This window comes from Colias philodice, chromosome 18 (assembly GCF_061535455.1).
Source record: "Colias philodice isolate Cphi_HAF_F1 chromosome 18, ilColPhil1 Martin Lab GWU primary, whole genome shotgun sequence".
In the NCBI taxonomy this organism is placed as follows: domain Eukaryota; kingdom Metazoa; phylum Arthropoda; class Insecta; order Lepidoptera; family Pieridae; genus Colias; species Colias philodice.
The window spans coordinates 1,090,854-1,110,953 of NC_143103.1; the positions used below are offsets into that span (position 1 = coordinate 1,090,854).

The window sequence follows — 20,100 nt, forward strand, 5'->3', positions numbered from 1 at the left end:
TTTAAAAGTCAAACGGAAAACTTTTTTATGTGATTTTATTTTTTTACGGGCCCTTGAAGTGGTGAACATACTGGGTAATTTTATCTTTCTTGCCATTTAATTCTTTTTTTTATTCCATTCAAAGATCTAACGATAGTAAATGTTACCATACTGAATTGGCCTATCTTTCAGCTTAGCACACAAAAAAAATCAAGCATCTTGCGCAATCATTGACGTCAGCATGAGTGAAAATATCATCGTACTCGGCGATAGGTGAAAAATTGAAAAAAACGTCATAACTCCGAAAATACGAAAAATCGCATAACATACATGGGGGTAATTCGGATAGCCCTCTAGGTCCTCTACCTCTCAGCTTCCGTTCATCACTACTTTTTGGTACACCCTGTATATATTTTTTAAGAGAAGCAGAATAGCGAGAGACGCGGGTTCGAATCCCGCATCGTGATCTATTTTATCTATACTTAAAAATTTTATATTCGATCGAAATCTTTAATTTCTACATTTTGAGTATGTTTTGCAAAATATGTTGTGTTGTGATGTGTTGAACATGAACGAAGAAATTATAACAGAACAAGATTAAAAGAACTTTCTCGTGTTTTAAAATCAAAAGAATTCATTATTGCTCCCAAAGTGAAGCTAAATAGAATTAACGACAACTTATTAATTCACTATTTTGTCCTCATACCTTTTCCCTATCCCCCAGTCTCACACTAGCCCTGACTCTCCCCGCAGCGACAGCCAGCTCGATCCTATCAGCAGAATGTTCTGACGCAGTTCTCAACAACAACCCGGCTTTACTCGTCTTGAAACGGAGTAATAACTCTTCTGTTTGCGTCACGTGCTCTGGACCGAGGGATGCTGTGAGGTGTTGACTCCCGTTGAGGAATATTGTTGGAGATTCTGTAAATAAAGTGAATTAAGATTTAGTGACAAGTGCATTAGTAAACATTAACATTAATTTTAAATTTGCTCACATTCAGTACATACTATTGTTTAATTAAAATATGGACATCTAGACTATAAACAAAGTCTATGATTTGTTTTTAAAGACAATAAATAATTCACCTTGTTAAGAGGGTTTTATCTGCGATAAACCACTTTTGGCGCTCTTTTTTTCTCGAGATAAAACGTTTGGTTTTGTCACGATAAAAGTGGTTTATCGCAGATAAAACCAAAACTAAAAGTAATTACACAAAATGCTCTGACAAATATCTTGCAAATGTTTTAATATAATTGTTTATGAAAAAAAAATCATAATGTATTACCATGTCAAGTAGAAAACGTAAAAGTGTGAAAATTAGAGCTAACTTGGTGATTTTTTTTTATCGAGTCAATTTTAATATTTTATGTTTTTGATTAAACAGAATCGTTGAACATATCATCTAGTTTGATATACTATTGATACTATTGATCATATGTATATTTTATTTTTTAGATTTGGTCTTGAATATTACACGTATCATCTAATAGAAGATTGGTTATTTTGCTTTATGCCCCCCCTTAACAAGAAGATGCTCTAACGTTAGTGGAGGATCAAAGATCACAATGCGGTTATTTTTAAATTTATGGGAATGTTGTTTTTTTTTCATAAAATTGTATAGAATCATTTATTGAAAATATTGAAAATAAAAATAATCCATCAAATATTCATTGACAATGCAATCCATCGTCCATCCAAAAGTAAATTATTGATTTTTTTTTTTTTTTGTTTTTACTCACCTCGTCCACAAGTAGGTCCGCCGTAATTAGTAGCAGAGCAGTCACAGAGCGGCCGGTTCCACCCCTCCGAGCACACGCCGCCGTGCTGGCAGGGGGAACTCACGCACTGCTTCATTAGCACGTGGCAGGCTGGTCGGACTGATGCTGGAAGGAGATATTTATGCAGGTTAGTGAACAAGTTGTGAATCAGATGAAATAAATTTCCAACAAAAAATCAATAGCCATAAATCAATTGCCCTAAAAGTAACGAATGATGGTAAATTTAGGTTGGCTATGAAAAAAGAGCCTATTACTAAACACAGAATAGTTAGTGATATTTTTTCTTCCGGTTGATCGTTTAACGACTTTGACGACCACTGGTGAATTATTATTATTTAGTTATTTACTCTTTAATACAACTAAACGGTCTTAGGTATTAAATTATTCATAAATAAAAGGAAGAAACACTAAGTTTAGTGTATTTTCCGGCTTTATCACTTAGTAGTGATCTGGCCAGAGAGTTAGTAATATTTCAAAAGACTACTCACATGAATCGTCACTACTTGTAACTACTGATTAGCTGTAAAAATTTGATCACACATACACACACACACACACACGCACACACACACAGCACTGACCCGCGTCCTGCTGGCGCGCGTACGCAGTGAGGTCCTGCGGCTTCCCGTTGAGCACGAGGTCGCGCACGCAGCCCACGAAGCCCTGCCGCAGCGCCGCCGTCCACAGCGCGGCCGGCGTGCGCGCCGCGCTGTACTCCGCGCCCAGACCACCCACGAATAGCGGCCCGTCTAACTCTAGTTGGTTCGATTCCCCTACGATACATAGAGATTGTGAAGTCGATTCGTATGGATATACGCGTTGCAATGGAGATATGTGAAGCGTTTGATTTAGTATATCATAATTTAAAGTTTAAAATGAAATGTAGTTTAGAATGATCTCTGAAATCAATACCATCTTTTTGTCACTAAAAATTATGCTGCGCATAAACTTCTTATATTTGACGGATATATTTCTAAGGACATATTTTTAACAGGGATGTTCACCAAGGATCTCATTTTGGTTTTATTTTTTTTATTTTGGCTATAAATTATTTAGGTTGTAGCTTTAAATTTTAAAAATCACGCAATGGACTTGAAAAAATAAAAAAAAACTATGCTGTTACTCTCAAAAATGCAATATTTAGATAAAAAAAATATGTCGCATTGTCGAATAAAATTATTTTGATCAAAAATCAGCGTTCAGTTTCATTCTCTTGAAATAAAATTTCCACGTAAAAAAAACGAAATATAACAAATGAATTGACTAGATCCCTAATAATAGACAAATTTAATTGTAGTCCATAATAATTCACTCAAACGATTTGATTGATTTCTATGATATTCAATTTAAATTTATTTAATTCATTACTGAATATTACTCACATACAAATTAGGAACAAACAGAGTATTAATTTCATTTTTCCTTCAAAATTATAAAATGTACAAATGTTAATGTTATGTAGGATTTGAATTATAATACAAATATGCTAACTCACCTGGTGTTTTAAATTCAGCATTAGCACCATCAACGGTAACCCTCCCGTCCCTCCCCGTTCTTCTCAATAAAAATTCGTGCCAATGTGAATCATCAACCCTCCTCCTAGAGGCTCTCACACGAACCCCACCAGATCCCAGATCCATGTGGACATAAATATACCCATTCAACATTTCCACAGCAAACAGATCCGCCTGAAATATATATTTTCACTAACATATCGTCTAGAGGGAGGAAATTTCATATCATCGGAAAACAATTTGATCCAAGCGCGCTGAAGGAAGATATTACGTATAGACGAGTGAAGGGGTTAAGACGTGACTACATAAAGGAAAATTATTTTTACTGTGTTAATAAAAACGGGTTAAACGAGAATCAAATTACATCAAGCCTATAAATTATTATGCAGTTTTAAAACAAAAACGAAAATAACAATAGCGGGTCACAAAAACCCTTTTACTGTAGCACGTGATGCATGCAAACTATTTACAATAAATTCGCATTATGCATTTCTTAAACCAACTTAGCATGCAAAGATAAACGTAAAAGCTTTAAAAATAATAAAACCGTTATTCAGCAGCTATGGCACAACTATCTAGAATGACTAAAAACGTGTTTATGTGATATTATGTTCATAGATATCTGTTATCTGTGTCGAAATTAACATAAGGTGTATATCTCAGTGTGAATTTGTGTAGGTATTAATAAAGCCCTTTCGTGTAAGCTTCCTATTAACACAGGTCGATACGAACGGCATTTGCTGAAATCCATAGCTCGGGTCAAGTGCTAGATCGGTACGGGTTACTGTGCTCAGGATGCTACGTGCACACTCATAACGATAAACACAACACTCCAACGTTTAAAGTGGGTGAAACTTTATAAGGTACCATACACAAATTCCCCTACATCTGTGTCTCTTCATTTTTATGACCTCCACCTACCATGCAGCTTCGCTCAGTGGATAATATTTCCTCAAATATTACGTCCCGTTAATTAAAATTTACAAAGCGACTTTATGAGGCGCATAAACGTCAGTCAGAAAAATAATTTATTGCCTTATCCACTGAAGTTAATTGCTAGGGGATTGCAAATTTCAATTAACAATCGCATTATTGCTAAATGAAATTGGTCGTATAACATGAGTGAAAAGAAAAACTGTGCAATCCCCTAAAGCTTGTAATGAGATGAGAGGCGCTTGAAGTAGAAGTTTTATGATTCATTAATGATGTTCAGTGATGATGATGACTTAATGATCACTCTGTAGTGATGGTTCAACCCCAAAAGCTTCACCCCTTACCGTGCAACCTACCCTTGGTGGCTTCGCGCCCATGTTGAAGAGGATTAAGCCGTTCGGTTCGTTGGTTCGGAACTTGAATGATATTGTTCCCGTTTTCACTGCTTCCCATTTCGGTAAAATCTAAAACAGGGAAAATGTTTTTCGTTTTCAAAGTACACTTGTTTAAATACGTACACGTGTGTACACGTTTTCTATATAATAATAATTAAATTACAAACGGATAATATACGATCTTTATCATCGGCATATTTTGTTTTAACATAACATAATATAAACCTCATTTTTCCCAAATCACGATCGACAAAACCATAATAAAAGTGCTTATTTAAAATAATAAACCGCTTATAAATATGTAAACGGTCATTAAGCGGTACGTATTCATGATAATAAAACCGCCCACGTCCTTCATAAATTTCGAACGTATGCTAAAAATCTAAACCTAAAATTATTACATGCCATTAGATTCATCGTTACAGCAATAAGTAACATGGGAACATTACCAATGTCGAATCTTAATACTATTATAAAGGCGAAAGTTTGTAAGGATGTATGGATGTATGGATGTATGGATGAATGGATGTATGGATGTTTGTTACTCTTTCACGTAAAAACTACTGAACCGATAACAATGAAATTTAGCACACATATAGAGGGTAACTTGGATTAACACATAGGATAGGTTTTATCCCGGAAATCCCACGGGAACGGGAACTATGCGGGTTTTCCTTTGAAAACGCGGGCGAAGCCGCGGGCGGAAATCTAGTAGCTACATAAATAAGTAAGGGTTCTCAGAATTAAAATGATTTAGACAATTACGGTCAGTCGGAACGACCTCGTGTATACTGCCCTTGGTCGAGGGTTAGATCGCTTCACTGATAGAAATACGTTTATTGAGCATTGTTGAGCCATATTTTATTGTTCGACTCGTTTTTCAGCTTCATTATGTATATTTCAAGTTAGACTTTCCAATATCTAACAAAGGATCCCTCTGACGTATAATCTTATTGAAATATAAATTGAAATATTTACGAGACAATTTAATGAACTATCGTAGCAAGTCTAGTTTGCTTTAATCATATTTTCAAGGTACAATAATGAACTATATTTCTTGGGAAACGAGAAGAAATGTTATTAACTAAGATCATTTATTTTGTTAGCTATATTATTCTTTTGAGATGGCAGACATTATATTATGCCTTGAAATTAAAATATGGTTTTATCAAAATGATCGCTTTTTTTATAAAATAGAAACCTTTTAATTCAGGTATTTTTTTAAAACTGTCTTCGTTGCTTAAGTACTCCTGCATTAGGCAATTTGTGGTCATAATTACTTGCTTCTTATATTTTAAAGAGTGCTATTAAAAACTCTTGAAAACAGCAATATTTTATGCCCAAACTTGGATCTGTAAGTGTTACTATATCATAAGAATTTCTTGTTTTCCAACTCCAATTGCCACTTCGTTTTCTGAAGTTTAACGTGTTTGGTAAATTATTTGATTTCCAAATAATAACCGGTTAGAGCTTATGGGACACGTCCCAACACAATTTGAAATAACGGTTATCACGATACAAATCAGTACATTTCGATATATTCCAACGATTACGGTCGTCGTATTCAGTAATTACTATAATTACTGTGGTGCTTTATATAACTTCAGTTTTCATTTATTTATTACATTCATTTTATCGATCACAACATTATTCGAAGGTTTGTAATTTTACTAATCTTTATCAATTCTCTTGATATCATTTGATAGCACTCGTGGGATTGTTATCAGTTTACCTGACTTCATGAATGAAGTAGGTTCTTTTTTCCTTAGATATAAATATTTTTATTTAATTTCTTTTGGTTACCAGTTTGTATGAAATTTCAAATATCACACCAAATTGGTACTCAATTTAATGACTGTATCCGATTTTAATTTTATCTATTTATGCTAGACTTAGGCTACTTTATGATGCTATGAGGCACATAAACTACAGACTCAAATACAATATTAATAAAATATTATTTGTTATGATGAAATAAATAGAATACAATATTAAGTAATTTATTATTGTAGTGAAAGCAATCATCTTTTAATGTCAACAAAATAGCAGAAAACATGTTGATTTAATAAAATTGTTTACTCTCATTATTATCTCGTGAGCTAAAAGAAAAATATGTTCATATTAAAGTAAATAATATAAAATTTCATACGAAAATCAGTCCACGTCTCGTAAATATTTGAGTAGCTTCGGTGTTGTGAAGCATTAAGTTATTTTGGCTAAATTGAATATAATAATATGGAGACAAATTTTTATTTTTCCATGTAAATTAATTTTATAAATTAGTTATTTTGTAATTTAGGTAAATAAATCAGTAGATTACCTAACCCTCACTTAATTACAATTTAATCATCAAATAAATTTTCTGGCCAAAACCACGTGCCTGTAACCGTGTGTCTGTAATATTAGAAGTAATAGTCCGGGATACATCGCCCATTTTTGCAAGTGATTACTAACAAGCTAATTTTTCGTGAGTAGCTTTATTTTGATGAGATGCCCAATAATTTCATGTACGAAACTCTCGATTGTGGTAGCTTACAGAGGTAACAAGGATAACAATTTTTGATTTGACGGTTCTCAAATATTTATTACGCAATTTGTAGGACAATATGTCTGTTGAATTATATAAGTATTAAATAAGTGAAAATAAAAAAATCAGCTGGTTAGTAATCATTTATGATGACTTCGTTATCGATACACATTGGAAAGGGGGACTCTTTGATCAAACCATAGATTTTGTAGGACAAATACTTTTTCGAATAATTTAGATAATTATCTTGAGATTGAACAAAAAAAAAACATTCAGTTAGTAATTAATATTTGAGAACCATCAAATCAAAATATTTTATCCTTGTTTCCTCTGGTAGCTACCACAATCGAGAGTTTTGTACATGAAATTATTGGGCATCTCATCAAAATAAAGCTACTCACGAAAAATTAGCTTGATAGTAATCACTTGCAAAAATGGGCGATGTATCCCGGACTATAATGATATCATGTTTCAGAGCTTCATATGAAAGTTACAAATGCAATAAGCACATTTCTGGATATATTATTTGATATAAGTAGCTATGTACTTTTCTATTTATTGTGAACCATTTTTATACTTACTTAATTATGAGCGAAAAATCGATTTGATACAGAAAATATTTTTTCGTATATTTACTTCCGTAAATAGTTAAATATTATAATTCACACAGGTTCATATTGCGTACCTACATCAATTATATCATGTGAGTAAAGATAAATTAATACATTCTTCTAACAACAATATATCTCCACCAAAGGGCCCGCCAAAATCCAATAAATAACATTTCGCCATTACTGCAAAGCGATCGCAAATCGAATGAACTCAGTTCCGAGTTCCGATCTAATCAGATAGAGAGAACACTCGACCAAATTCGAGAGTCCGCAGTTTCAAGGACCCTCGTTACAGCGCCGGTTTCCTCTAATGGGTCGGGTTATAGATTTTTCGCGACCGTTTTTAATTGGTGCTCAGTCTGATGGAGTATTGTCAACTAATGAGGTGTGGTAGGTTATTGTGGCAAATGGCAAATGAGATGAACATTAAATTGGGTCAAGTCTATTTATAGTAGACGCCGCTTGTTTTATTGTTAGATGATACCTTTGTTGTTCTTCATAGAGGCTCATAGAAGCATAATTGTGGTGACAAGGTGACGAGTACAACATAAAACATTTGAGTAAGGTGTTTTTGTTTAAAATTAGTAGTACTATTATAGGGATATAGATTTTGAAACCGTCAGTAAACATATGAACAAGATACTGTTACGGATCGAATGAAGGCTACAAAGATCCAATTAATTTAAACAATTTTGGTGGACAATAATTACCAACAATAGCATCGTTTTAATATCAACCGACCGAATGTGATGTTATTGAACGTCCAATAAATCGAATGAAACCAAACGAAAGCAAGGCATTGTAAGCCCTTTATAATAAAAGCAATTAAAATGCGACTGACGCATTCGCAAAGTTGATTTGTTGACTGAAACGGACACACTGATTCCCATTTAGCAAATTGTATCGACCAAGTTAATGTTATTGCGGTCGATAAATGTAGTTCCAGTGAACACCGCAAATTTATTTCTCGTATTATGATGCAATTTATCGTATGTAATATCGATGAATAATCGGGTAGTCATGTCATAGTATGTAGTTTACAAGATTTCTGTGTTTCCAGTTTGGATTTATTACAATTACTGTCCGTGGTTTTCGGTGCTTACATATGCTAACAAAACAAAAGAATGAATTTTCATATTTTGGAAAAATAATAATTAGACTGTCACGTAAAAAATCCTGAAAAAATTATCAACATTTTTAATAACTACTCATTTTATCAAACACAGTATATCAATTCAGAATACCCTCACTCTCAAAAACTACCAACTATCACTCACCAAATGCGCGTCTCTAGTCACAAAAGTGACAGGATCAGCCGAGTCCGTGGCCGTACAAGCGTATTCCAGCCGGCCCGTGACCGTGATCAGTTTGCTGCCCGTCCGCGCCAGGTCTATGAGGTTCAGTCGTAATGTATCCGCCGAGAATTCCACCTGGGAGAAGATTGTGATATTGTAGGGGAGCTGGATTTGTTTTTAGTGGAAAGTTAAAACTTAGATGTAGCTAGTATGAAAATTACAACCTTCAAGAAAAGTTACACACAGTAAACAGAACACAAACAGTAGCTAAACTGCCCAAAAAAACGTTCAAAGCAGCTGACCGCTTACACTCGTAAGTCCAAGTCGATGCGTAATGCGTATGTTGATTTGCACTTAGAGCATTTTGTAGGGAATTTCAAGCGTTTTATTCATATTAAAGAACATGGCATTATTATTACAGAGAACTTGTTTAAATGTACGTGAATCATTGATTTACTATGTACTTACTACGTACTAGAGAGGACATCGCTACTACACTATTTTTAACACGAGTTAGAGTCAATCGTCTCAAACCAATATTTATTTGATACATTGATTGGTTTTAATCACTTAATTTATAAGTAATAAGAGGCAGAATATCTACAAAGTGTATGACTCACTCCCCCACCCCTCGCCGCCGCGCTTGTCGCACAGATTTTGTTCGTGGTGTCTTCTCTATAATAATACCTCAATGACGTGAATGGAAATGTTTTGAAAACGTCAAGATATTAAGTGCCAATGAGTAAAAATCATTTTACGAGTAAGTGCACTACAAGGCACACTTTTTCATCATGATAAACGCATGTCAAAAGAAACCGGTAGGTAATTGAAAACGACTACTAGACTGGGGTAGAAGCCTTTGAAAATAATGAAAAGATAAAAAAAATCGCAGTCGGATGAAACCCATTAGAAAAGGAGGGGAATATGATAAAAATGTAAGGAAAAATAAATTACGGTCAATCCGAGTTCGGGAAGCGGGAGGGGGGAGCTTTAAAGAGAAAAAAATGGTTTCTCTCGATTTCCGACGAAACTACAAGTCCTATAGAAAAAAGTTCAATGGCAAAGTTGTAGGTAATTAAAAGTTCTACAACTTTTGTATTCACAATTTTTTCACATTTTTTTCACATAACCTAAAAATTTAGGTGAAAAATTCAAAAAACCAAGTTTTTGGTCTTTTATTTCTATCTACTTCAAAATTTATTTTTTTTCTACTAAATTTGGTGGAAACTTACTTTATTATGTCCCAAATACACTGTAATTTATTTGATTGAAAATATTTATTTTTTCGCCTTATTTTGAATTAATACCAAAAAAACAACCTAATTTTCAATCGAAAAGTCACCCGTCAAAATATCAGCTTTTTTCAAAAACTTGGGGTGCCTTTTATTCATTGAAATCTCTACTTTCATATGGTGTAAAAAAAATAAACACCACCATAGTAAAATATGTTCTCAGGAAATGCATACAAACAGTCTGAAAATTAGCTTTTACTAAATCAGGCACACTTCTTGAACTCTATATCTTCTCTTGTATCGGCTTTTCGGTAATATTTCAAAAGAAAAATAATTATCTGTTCTAAGTTTAATATTTTACAGCATATTCAAAAGCAAAATGATGTCGATAAAAACATTTCAGGTAGTTCGAGAAGTGTGCCTGATTTAGTAAAAGCTAATTTTCAGACTGTTTGTATGCATTTCCTGAGAACATTTACTATGGTGGTGTTTATTTTTTTTACACCATATGAAAGTAGAGATTTCAATGAATAAAAGGCACCCCAAGTTTTTGAAAAAAGCTGATATTTTGACGGGTGACTTTTCGATTGAAAATTAGGTTGTTTTTTTGGTATTAATTCAAAATAAGGCGAAAAAATAAATATTTTCAATCAAATAAATTACAGTGTATTTGGGACATAATAAAGTAAGTTTCCACCAAATTTCGTAGAAAAAAAATAAATTTTGAAGTAGATAGAAATAAAAGACCAAAAACTTGGTTTTTTGAATTTTTCACCTAAATTTTTAGGTTATGTGAAAAAATTGTGAATACAAAAGTTGTAGAACTTTTAATTACCTACAACTTTGCCATTGAACTTTTTTCTATAGGACTTGTAGTTTCGTCGTAAATCGAGAGAAACCATTTTTTTCTCTTTAAAGCTCCCCCCTCCCGCTTCCCGAACTCGGATTGACCGTAATTTATTTTTCCTTACATTTTTATCATATTCCCCTCCTTTTCTAATGGGTTTCATCCGACTGCGATTTTTTTTTGTTTCAAAAATTATCTACTCTAGTCTATACATACTCTGCAGGTTTAAATCAATTAAGCCATGCTATTCGATGTCATAATTTCTATCCCTCTATACTTCGGTCTGTAGCTGTACTTCAAACATTGGGGGCCACTGAAAATCAGTGCTGTGCTGTTGAAGGCACAGCTTAATACTGAGTTGGTCCCCTTTTTGCTAAAGGTCTGCCACACTTTTGTCTTTTTCTGTGTTTTTTTGTATTCCTTATTCTTTTCATTATATCTGTTGTTGGCTTTTGGCGAAATAAATTATTCTTATTCTTATTCTTATTCTTATTCTTATATCGGATCAGTCGTTTTCCCAGTAAATTTAATTCCTCTTTTAAATTTATTCCTTACCAATAACTTTCTCTGACTATTTAATACTAGAAGTAAAATGATATCAATACTTAGCTGTGAATCCTAGAAAATAATGAAGAAGTTGAAGCTACTAGAATAGTAATTCAATTCCTAGTTATATCAAGACTAGCAACTACACCAGTTGAAGTAACTACAATTTGAGATGCAAAATGTTCACCAATATTACTATGAAATTGTAGTTTAGAATTTCATAGTTTCTAGTTTCTACAGAATAGATGACACAGAGGCCTTAGACAAAGTAACAATTAAAAAACGATAACGAAGTTAGAAAAGGTTAAAATGTATGGGATTGACATACGCCGCGTTAGATCACGTGGTCTATCTAATGTCAATCCCATACATTTTTCCTTTTCTAACTTCGTTATCGTTTTTTAATTGTTACTTTGTCTACGGGCCCAGATCTATACAGAATAAAGAAAAAGAGAAATTAGATTTAAAGACATTGTTATAAAATCATCTTTTAATATTAATTATGTAGATATATTATGTTTCATTTTGATACCAGATTTATATAGCAAAATTGTAACATTTAAAAGTAACAAAAGAAGAAAAAAGGATAAACATTATAACATTTTGAAAATAAAAATATTGTAAGCAGTCTCATATTGTAGTCGTGAACTGAAGCGAGTGTACGTAATTATTTGACAGCTGAAAATTTTCCCACATATTTCAAGCAGGTTTTAATAAAGTTATATTATAGACGCTTCTAAAAGGGTCGTTTATAAAACGTAGACGTACAAATAAAATGTTTGTTTTCAATTCTTACGTTAAAATTGAATAGAAGTGAATTAAATTTTCTCATTGATACAAAATAGTGAAAGAATGAATGCATACTTTCAGATGGATGTTTTTTTCTTGAGAGTTATCGTTAAACATGTGAATTGAACATATTCTTCCTCTTTTGAAAACACCCAAAAAGTTTGTACTTACTACACACAACCATATAAACGCAAGTAGACTTCACCTTCACAAAACAAGGGAACCCATATCTTATCTAACCACCCGCATACCTTTTCAAACAGCCAATAACGTTAGTGCAGCTACCCACTAAACTACAAACCAAAGCAAGCTATCAATCATCTCAAACTACCCGCATACCTGTTTATAGAAGCTTTATGTTAGTATACACTTACTACCCACGTGTGGTGGGTAGTTAGAGCGGCCGTACACGGGCAGTTCGAGCAGTTAACGGCTGAGCCACGTACACGGACTGCTCGAGTGGTCGGTCGTTCACTGCTCGAGCTGTCGCTACAAACCGCGCAGTTGACAGCTTGAAGCGGTCACGACTGCTCGAGCAGTCCGTGTACGGCAGTGAATTCATGTCCATAGTTCACCGCGCGGTCGCGGCATCAAGCCGTCGCTCTCAACTGCTTCAAGCGGTCCGTGTACGGCCGCCCTAAAGCATGTACACACTACAGTACACTACAAGCGTACCTTCTTCAAGCAGCCAATGAAGTTAGTGTGCACTCGTGCGCCGGGCAGCGCGCGCGTGTTGAGCGAGCCGCCCACGTGCGCGCGAGAGCTCGCTAGCATCGTGAACGAGCCCGCCACGTGCGCGTGCTCGGAGTACACGTCGTCTACTACCGCTGATACCTGGGTACAATATTGGCTATTAGCTGGAGCTTATGGTCCATTTACACAACGTAAATTTCTTGCCTGATGCATACATTGAAGCAATTGGGTAGTCTAAACAAAACATTATTATTTTGTTTGGGGCCGATTTTTCAATGCTTGGATAAAACTTATCCGCCCAATAAAGTATAACACGATAATATTAAAATGTCACGTAAACTGACAAATACGGGCAATTAGAATACGTTTTTAAAATGGTAGTTTTATACATTATTCGACGAATAAGTTTTATCCAAGCATTGAAAAATCGGCCCTTAGTCTACACAATTATTAATTGTAGATTTGTTGCACAATTTTTGATTTAATATAAATTCTCCGCGTGTAAATAATTGCTTAAAATAATTATTCAAAGTCAATAATTTCGCCTAAAGTATTGCATCCAATGGTTTCGTTTGAATATACAAGAAATTGCATCATGTAAATGGGGCTTTTAGCTAATTCCCTATTAGTACCTACAAACAATTTTTTACAGCACCATCTTACTTCATCAATAAATAAACATTACGAAAAAAATTCGTCGATTTCACCTTGCAAGTTTCACGGACCTGTAATAAACCGATGCAGACGAAATATTAACCGCCGATATAAAATGATAAATAGTTTCAAGATAACTAAATATATTATGTATCTAAATTTATTTGGCAATACCTCTATTATATAATTCACGTCATAATTCAACTACCCAGCAGTACCATACAATAAACTATTATGCCGTCTCGCTCTTTGTCATAGCATTTGAAAGAGATGAAAAGCTTTACGAACGGAAGCTGAAAGGAGCTTACATCCTCGAAATCTTTAGTCGAGCATTCAGAGTTATCCCTAAAGATATCAATCCTTGACGGTATTAGGCGACCTAAACAACAAGCGTTTATTTTAAAAGATTAAATTTTTGTATTTGAGCTTAAATAAGTTTTTATTATAAAAACTTTAATTAATACTTTTAAAAATTTATGAAAATAGTATCATTATAACTGATTGACTAATACATGTACTCGTTTTATAACTTATCATTTTCACTACCATAACCTAATAAAATAACATCAATCTACAGACATTAGATTCCGAAACTTAAAGCTTTCCTAACTCTAATAGGATTTTTTTGTAAAAAGTAAATTTTATGTCTGAACCGAATTTTATGTAGAGAATGGAATGGTTTAGAAATAACATAGACTGGCTTAAATTGATAGTTGTTTAATTCAAGCGTCCTACGTATCTAGGCGCATGTTTGTCTAACACAAATTTACTCCAGTATAGATCTCTACAAAAACGCAGCGTTACATCGCTCGCGTATGCTCCGCCTAATATCTCTCGTAAAATAGTTCATAGCAGATGTTACATTATTGATACAACGCGAAGCAGTTTGCGGGTAGAAACTTTTTTCATATTGAATCATTTATTGAATAAACCGCAGTCGCGGGACATTAAGCGTAGTGACAATATATTCGAAGCAGAAATATTACTTCAATTCGTGGAACTATGACTTGGTATTTTATTGAGCTGTATGTATTATACAATATGTACAATGTACATTACTTAGGTACATTTATTTGAGCTGAAGTATGATATCCTATTTATTTAAATTGTGGTTAATTTAAATTGGCAAAATATTCCTATTTTCTTAATATAGTTACTACGTCATTTAATGGTGATAAAACACAGAAAAAGCCATTTATTAAATGTTAAAACAAATACGCAAACTACCCTCTATAATTATTTACAGTTTTTTGAAAATCGTCCCATAAAACAAACATAAAATAATAACAAATGATCCAATACAAATCTAAAATGAAGCTAAACAAGCTTATCGTATGCAGCTGTTTCATGTTCAGTCAGAATGCTAACAAATATAGATTTGAAATACACGTAACTGAACAAAACTGATACAATCAGTCTTGTAGACGTCACGTGAATCGCTTTATTCTGAATTTATTATAATATATAAGATAAAGGAGCGTCTTCAGCTAAAACAGCGCTTGAAAAATGAACGTGAATTTTAAATGGCGTAGACGTAAGCTGTTGAAATTGTTATATTTCGTGCTTTTCAAAATATAAAATATTTTTCATGAAATTTAAGAGATCAGTAAAGAAAACCGTAGTTTATATCTAAATTTTAAGGAGATGACTTTACCTCAATAATTCTGAAACAAAACGAATACCTAATTAGCGAGTAGAACAAGTAATAAAAAATAAACTAAAATCACATAGGTATTTCAAATAATATCATCAATCATCAATCTTTCAAGATTGAAAAACAAAATTCGTTTCTAACTACAGTAGAACTCCAATTATCCGAATTAATGGGGACCGGGACCCATTCGGATAATCAAATATTCGGATAATCGGATTTAAAAAAAAAATTGCCATTGGAGAGAATAAAAGCTACGTTTTGATATTGCACTATTTTTGTATTGAATTAAATGAAAGAAGCATGAAATTTTCAAATGTTTTAAATATTTTTGCAATCATTTTTCTTATTTCCTCTAGTGACAACGCATCTTTATCATCATCATCCTCTCCATATTCTTGTTAGGGGAAGAATAATAGCGCACTTAGACTTTTTTTGGACAATTTTTTGTGATTCGGATAATCGGCGATTCGGATAGTCAGAGTTCGGATAATTGGAGTTCTACTGTAATTTAAAAGCTACTAGCGGTCCGCCCCGGCTTCGCCCGTGGTACATATTTACGTTTTCTCTACATAAAAACCATCCTCGTACTTCAAGGAATATAATAAAAAAAGAATTATCGAAATCGGTTCAGCCGTTCTCGAGTTATGCGCTTACCAACACATTTTGCGATTCATTTTTATATATAAGATTACATTTCTTAGCTGCACCTTGACATTTGGAATGAAAATTTCATTTGAAAAGTTGATAACCTTGTCTAATCTGTAAATGGAAGATAGAAGTTATTATTAAGCTTTGATAATAATTTATAGTTATAGTATAAAAATGAAAACCGAAAATTTCCTTGGTCACGGCATCACGCGTGAACGGGTGGACCGATTTCGATAATTCTTTTTTTATTATATTCCCTGATGTACGAGGATGGTTCTTATGTAGAGAAAACGTAAATATGTACCACGGGCGAAGCCGGGGTGGACCGCTAGTAATTTATAGTTATTTAAAAGGTTTACATCCAACTTACTAACTGCAACTACTAACGATATTACAAAACTAAACGATTAATGCAATAACATAAACTAAAACCAAGCAATATATCGGATAGCAAGATAAGACGAATTAGAGGACTCAAGATTAATGTTTACTGTTTGTTGGCAAACACGCTCCGTACTTCATGTGGAGTTATATTAAACTGTGACTTATGAATAGTACGAGCATACGCAAATAGATATAGTATGAGAATATTAAATGCGATTGTTCCAGGTATTGACATTGAAGTAAATACATTGTATATTATACTAGCTATTCGTCCCGGCACCGCCCCAGTTGTATTTCTTTCAGATATTATGCTACCTCTCCACCAATTTTCAGCCAAATCAGTACAGCTGTTCTTGAGTTATAAATAGTGTAAATTTTTATATACACGTAGATGAATCGTGGATTCTAAACCAATTAACTGAGAACTGTATCATAAGTTCGACACCTTTCGTAAAAAATACATCCTTTGTCATGTTTCAAAGTAACTTTGATCACAGTGTACAAATTAAGTACAACAGAGCATTTAGATCGCAAATAATTGCTATGTACATTAAACTTACTTATCTTTTAAATATTTTTGAGAACACCCAATTAGAACCTACAAAAATCTATTTTTCTTTAACCTTTACAACAATATAATAACGTTTGTTTAAATAATATGTATAAAAATAGGGGAAAGAAGATAATACTTATAAGAATATTGTCCTTTCAAGGATTTTATGAAGCAGAAGAGCGGCGAGAGCTTCGCCTCTTTTCTTTCGAGTTAAATCCTTGCATCCTTAAATTTTTATTTTTCACGTGAATTTTATTAAAAACTAGCGCTCCACCGCGGCTTTGCCCGTAGTACATGTTTACGTTTTCTCTCTATAAGTCCTTATAGTACTTCACGGAATATAATAAAAAAAGGATAAACGAAATCGGTTCCGCCGTTCTAAAGTTTTGCGCTTACCAACACATTATTTTGGCGATTGATTTTTATTTAATAGAAGATAAATTTCACTACATATAATTATAAACGAAAACCTACGCGTCATGATTAAAGAGCCTTATCAATACCATTACATATTTTAATACGAGAATAGAAATTTCTCATTTCTAACTTTCGTATTGTTGGTATTAAAGCATTCAGAAGGTTCGTTAGCTGATCAAAGTTCGCCTTGAGCGTCAGTATGCAAAATGTATTCTTTATATGCTATTACTGGCAAAATCGATTGAGCAAGGAATTATTCTTTGTAACTTGAAACGCCTTCGCTTCGCTCGGTTCGGAGAGAGACGTAGATACTGCGGCTTGTAATAAAAAGATATTAAAATATATTCTACTATACCTACATTCTTCTAAAAGCATAGGATCTAGACGTTACGTTACATCAAATGAAATCTAATAAACCTGCATGAAAGTTGTTAAATTGTAAATTTAAGGTATCATTCTTTAATCTCCTATAATTATACATACGTATTAAAATTTATTTGTAACAAAGAGTAATAAAAACAAGACATTACTTTTTATTTTATTTTATCGTAACGATTTATCCGTTAGTTTCGTTATTTCCGAAGCAAGATGATGCTGTATTAATGTCTTAAATATTCCTTTTTGTATTATACCTCTGGAATTGGTTTAAGATTTGAATAATCTATAGCGTAAAAATACAATAAACATAATAAATAAACATAAAAAGTAGTTAAATCAGAAAATCTTACCCGGCAAAAACTGGTGAAGGGTGTTATCTGTGAAAAAAACAACAATAAATTACTTACAAAATTATGTTTTATTATTTCAAAAGATAAGCTTGAAGTAATAGTAGTTCATAATATTATGATTTACATTTTATATACAATACAATTAACAGGTCCTAAATAGTTAAATTACGATCGATTATATTTAATCATTTTTTTTTTATTGCAAAAGCAAACAGTAGGTACCTATACAAATTATTTACATTTCTAAAGATAGCAAAATGTTCTGAGAATTATTAATAATAAAAGTTTCATATCATTTCAATTTATAAAATAAATTCAGATACTCTGCAATATATGTTTAAATCTCTCTTATTCGTCTCACCTCCTGTATTTTCCGCCTCACTGTAAGCTTGTGCCACTGATGGTCATCGAACCTGGTCTTCGAGGGCTTTATGTGCATCTCCTGCTTGCCGTTCCCAAGTCCCATCGTGAGGGACAGACCACCGTCTCGTACCGCTAGGTTCAGGTAGTCTGCTTCGTGGCCTAGTGTTATTGATAGATAAAATCACACATTAATCATCCCAATAGATGGCGCGCGGTGTGTCCCTTAGACACATAAAACTGAAAGAATAGAATAAATTCGATTGCTCTGGCGGGTCACGAGTGGCTGAATTGGTCAGGCATCCGCCCCGGAATGGCGCGAAATTTTTTCTATTCTTTATAAATTTATAAAATCACACATATGAATTTAGATGTAAAAGACAATCAAATACACAATAAACAATCTACTAATATTATAAATGCGAAAGTTTGTGAGGATGGATGGATGGATAAATTGTTACTCTTTCATGCAAGTAAAATTGAACCGATTACAATGAAATTCGGTATGTAGGTAGCTGAAGACCCATAAGTCATAGGCCATAAATCCCACAGAAACAGAACTATGCGGCTTTTTCTTTGAAAGCGCGGGTGAAGCCTCGGACGGAAATCTAGTAGAAATGTAGATAGTTGTAAGATTGTTTCAGATGGTAAATTTCCTATTATTTGTGTAAATATAGCTTTTTTTTTATATCTATGAGTACATGTGGTTCGAAAAATGTTAATTAGTTAAAGTACGTGTGGTTCGAACAAGTGATAACTGCGTTAAAAACAACCGACTTCAAACTTGCACTTGCAACATTTACAAATACAGACAAAAATGCTTATAAAATAAAAACTACTGGGCCTATCCGAATAAAATTTTTATGGGACCAATTCGACACCATCCCGCATCGAACAAAAAAAGAATCACGTAAATCGGTTCAGAAACCTCGGAGTAATCGGTAATAATAAAAAAAAAAAAGAAAAACATACCGGCCGAATTGATAACCTCCTCCTTTTTTTTGAAGTCGGTTAAAAATGTTAACTACTTAGAAATTTAAGAATGATAACTACATTATTTTAAAAGTTTTTTAAAAAGTGTGATGCCAATAAAATATTTTAAACTTAACTCTTGATCCTAATAACTAGAATTTGTTTGATTTCTCTTGATCGGTTTAATCATAAAATTTAACACAAGAAAAAAATTTCAAGCACCGTACCGCTTAAATCGATTTTGTATTATCTTACCAGTATAAAACAGTAATCCATTTGGTTGTCTCGTCTTAAAGTACAGTGAGATGGCATCCTGCGTGCTGACGATGGGCTCTCCTCCCGTCTGCGTCAAGTCGTAGGACAGGAACTCCGCGCCTCGGAACGTCGCTTCGGAGGGCGCTTTATCTGTAACAAATGTGATTTTATAAACATTTGTCTCAACTGTTTGGTAATTATCTACCAATAACTTTGTGAAAATAATAATTAATTACCTGGATGTATATAATGGATGTTGGAAGCCACATTAAAATGAATTATGATAGCAATGTTATGGTATAAAAAGCAAGATTACTTCACTAAGTAAAGTTCAG

General features: G+C 33.3%; 1 protein-coding gene across 4 annotated transcripts in view; it reads right to left on the bottom strand.

Annotated features, from left to right (window-relative positions):
• Positions 1-20,100, bottom strand: part of Nrx-1 (Neurexin 1) — a 111,717-nt gene that overhangs the window by 13,585 nt on the left and 78,032 nt on the right. For 2 of the 4 annotated variants that reach the window (XM_089706953.1, XM_089706952.1), the window contains exons 6-15: positions 19,766-19,915; positions 18,540-18,700; positions 18,179-18,205; positions 13,123-13,281; positions 9,016-9,168; positions 4,562-4,669; positions 3,254-3,446; positions 2,340-2,531; positions 1,720-1,863; positions 686-900 (exon numbers count right to left, since the gene is read on the bottom strand). In XM_089706953.1, coding sequence (XP_089563079.1) covers positions 686-900; positions 1,720-1,863; positions 2,340-2,531; positions 3,254-3,446; positions 4,562-4,669; positions 9,016-9,168; positions 13,123-13,281; positions 18,179-18,205; positions 18,540-18,700; positions 19,766-19,915 — 1,502 coding nt within the window. Of the gene's footprint in view, positions 1-685; positions 901-1,719; positions 1,864-2,339; positions 2,532-3,253; positions 3,447-4,549; positions 4,670-9,015; positions 9,169-13,122; positions 13,282-18,178; positions 18,206-18,539; positions 18,701-19,765; positions 19,916-20,100 lie in introns of all 4 variants that reach the window. The other 2 variants (XM_089706951.1, XM_089706950.1) reach the window with 1 other exon arrangement.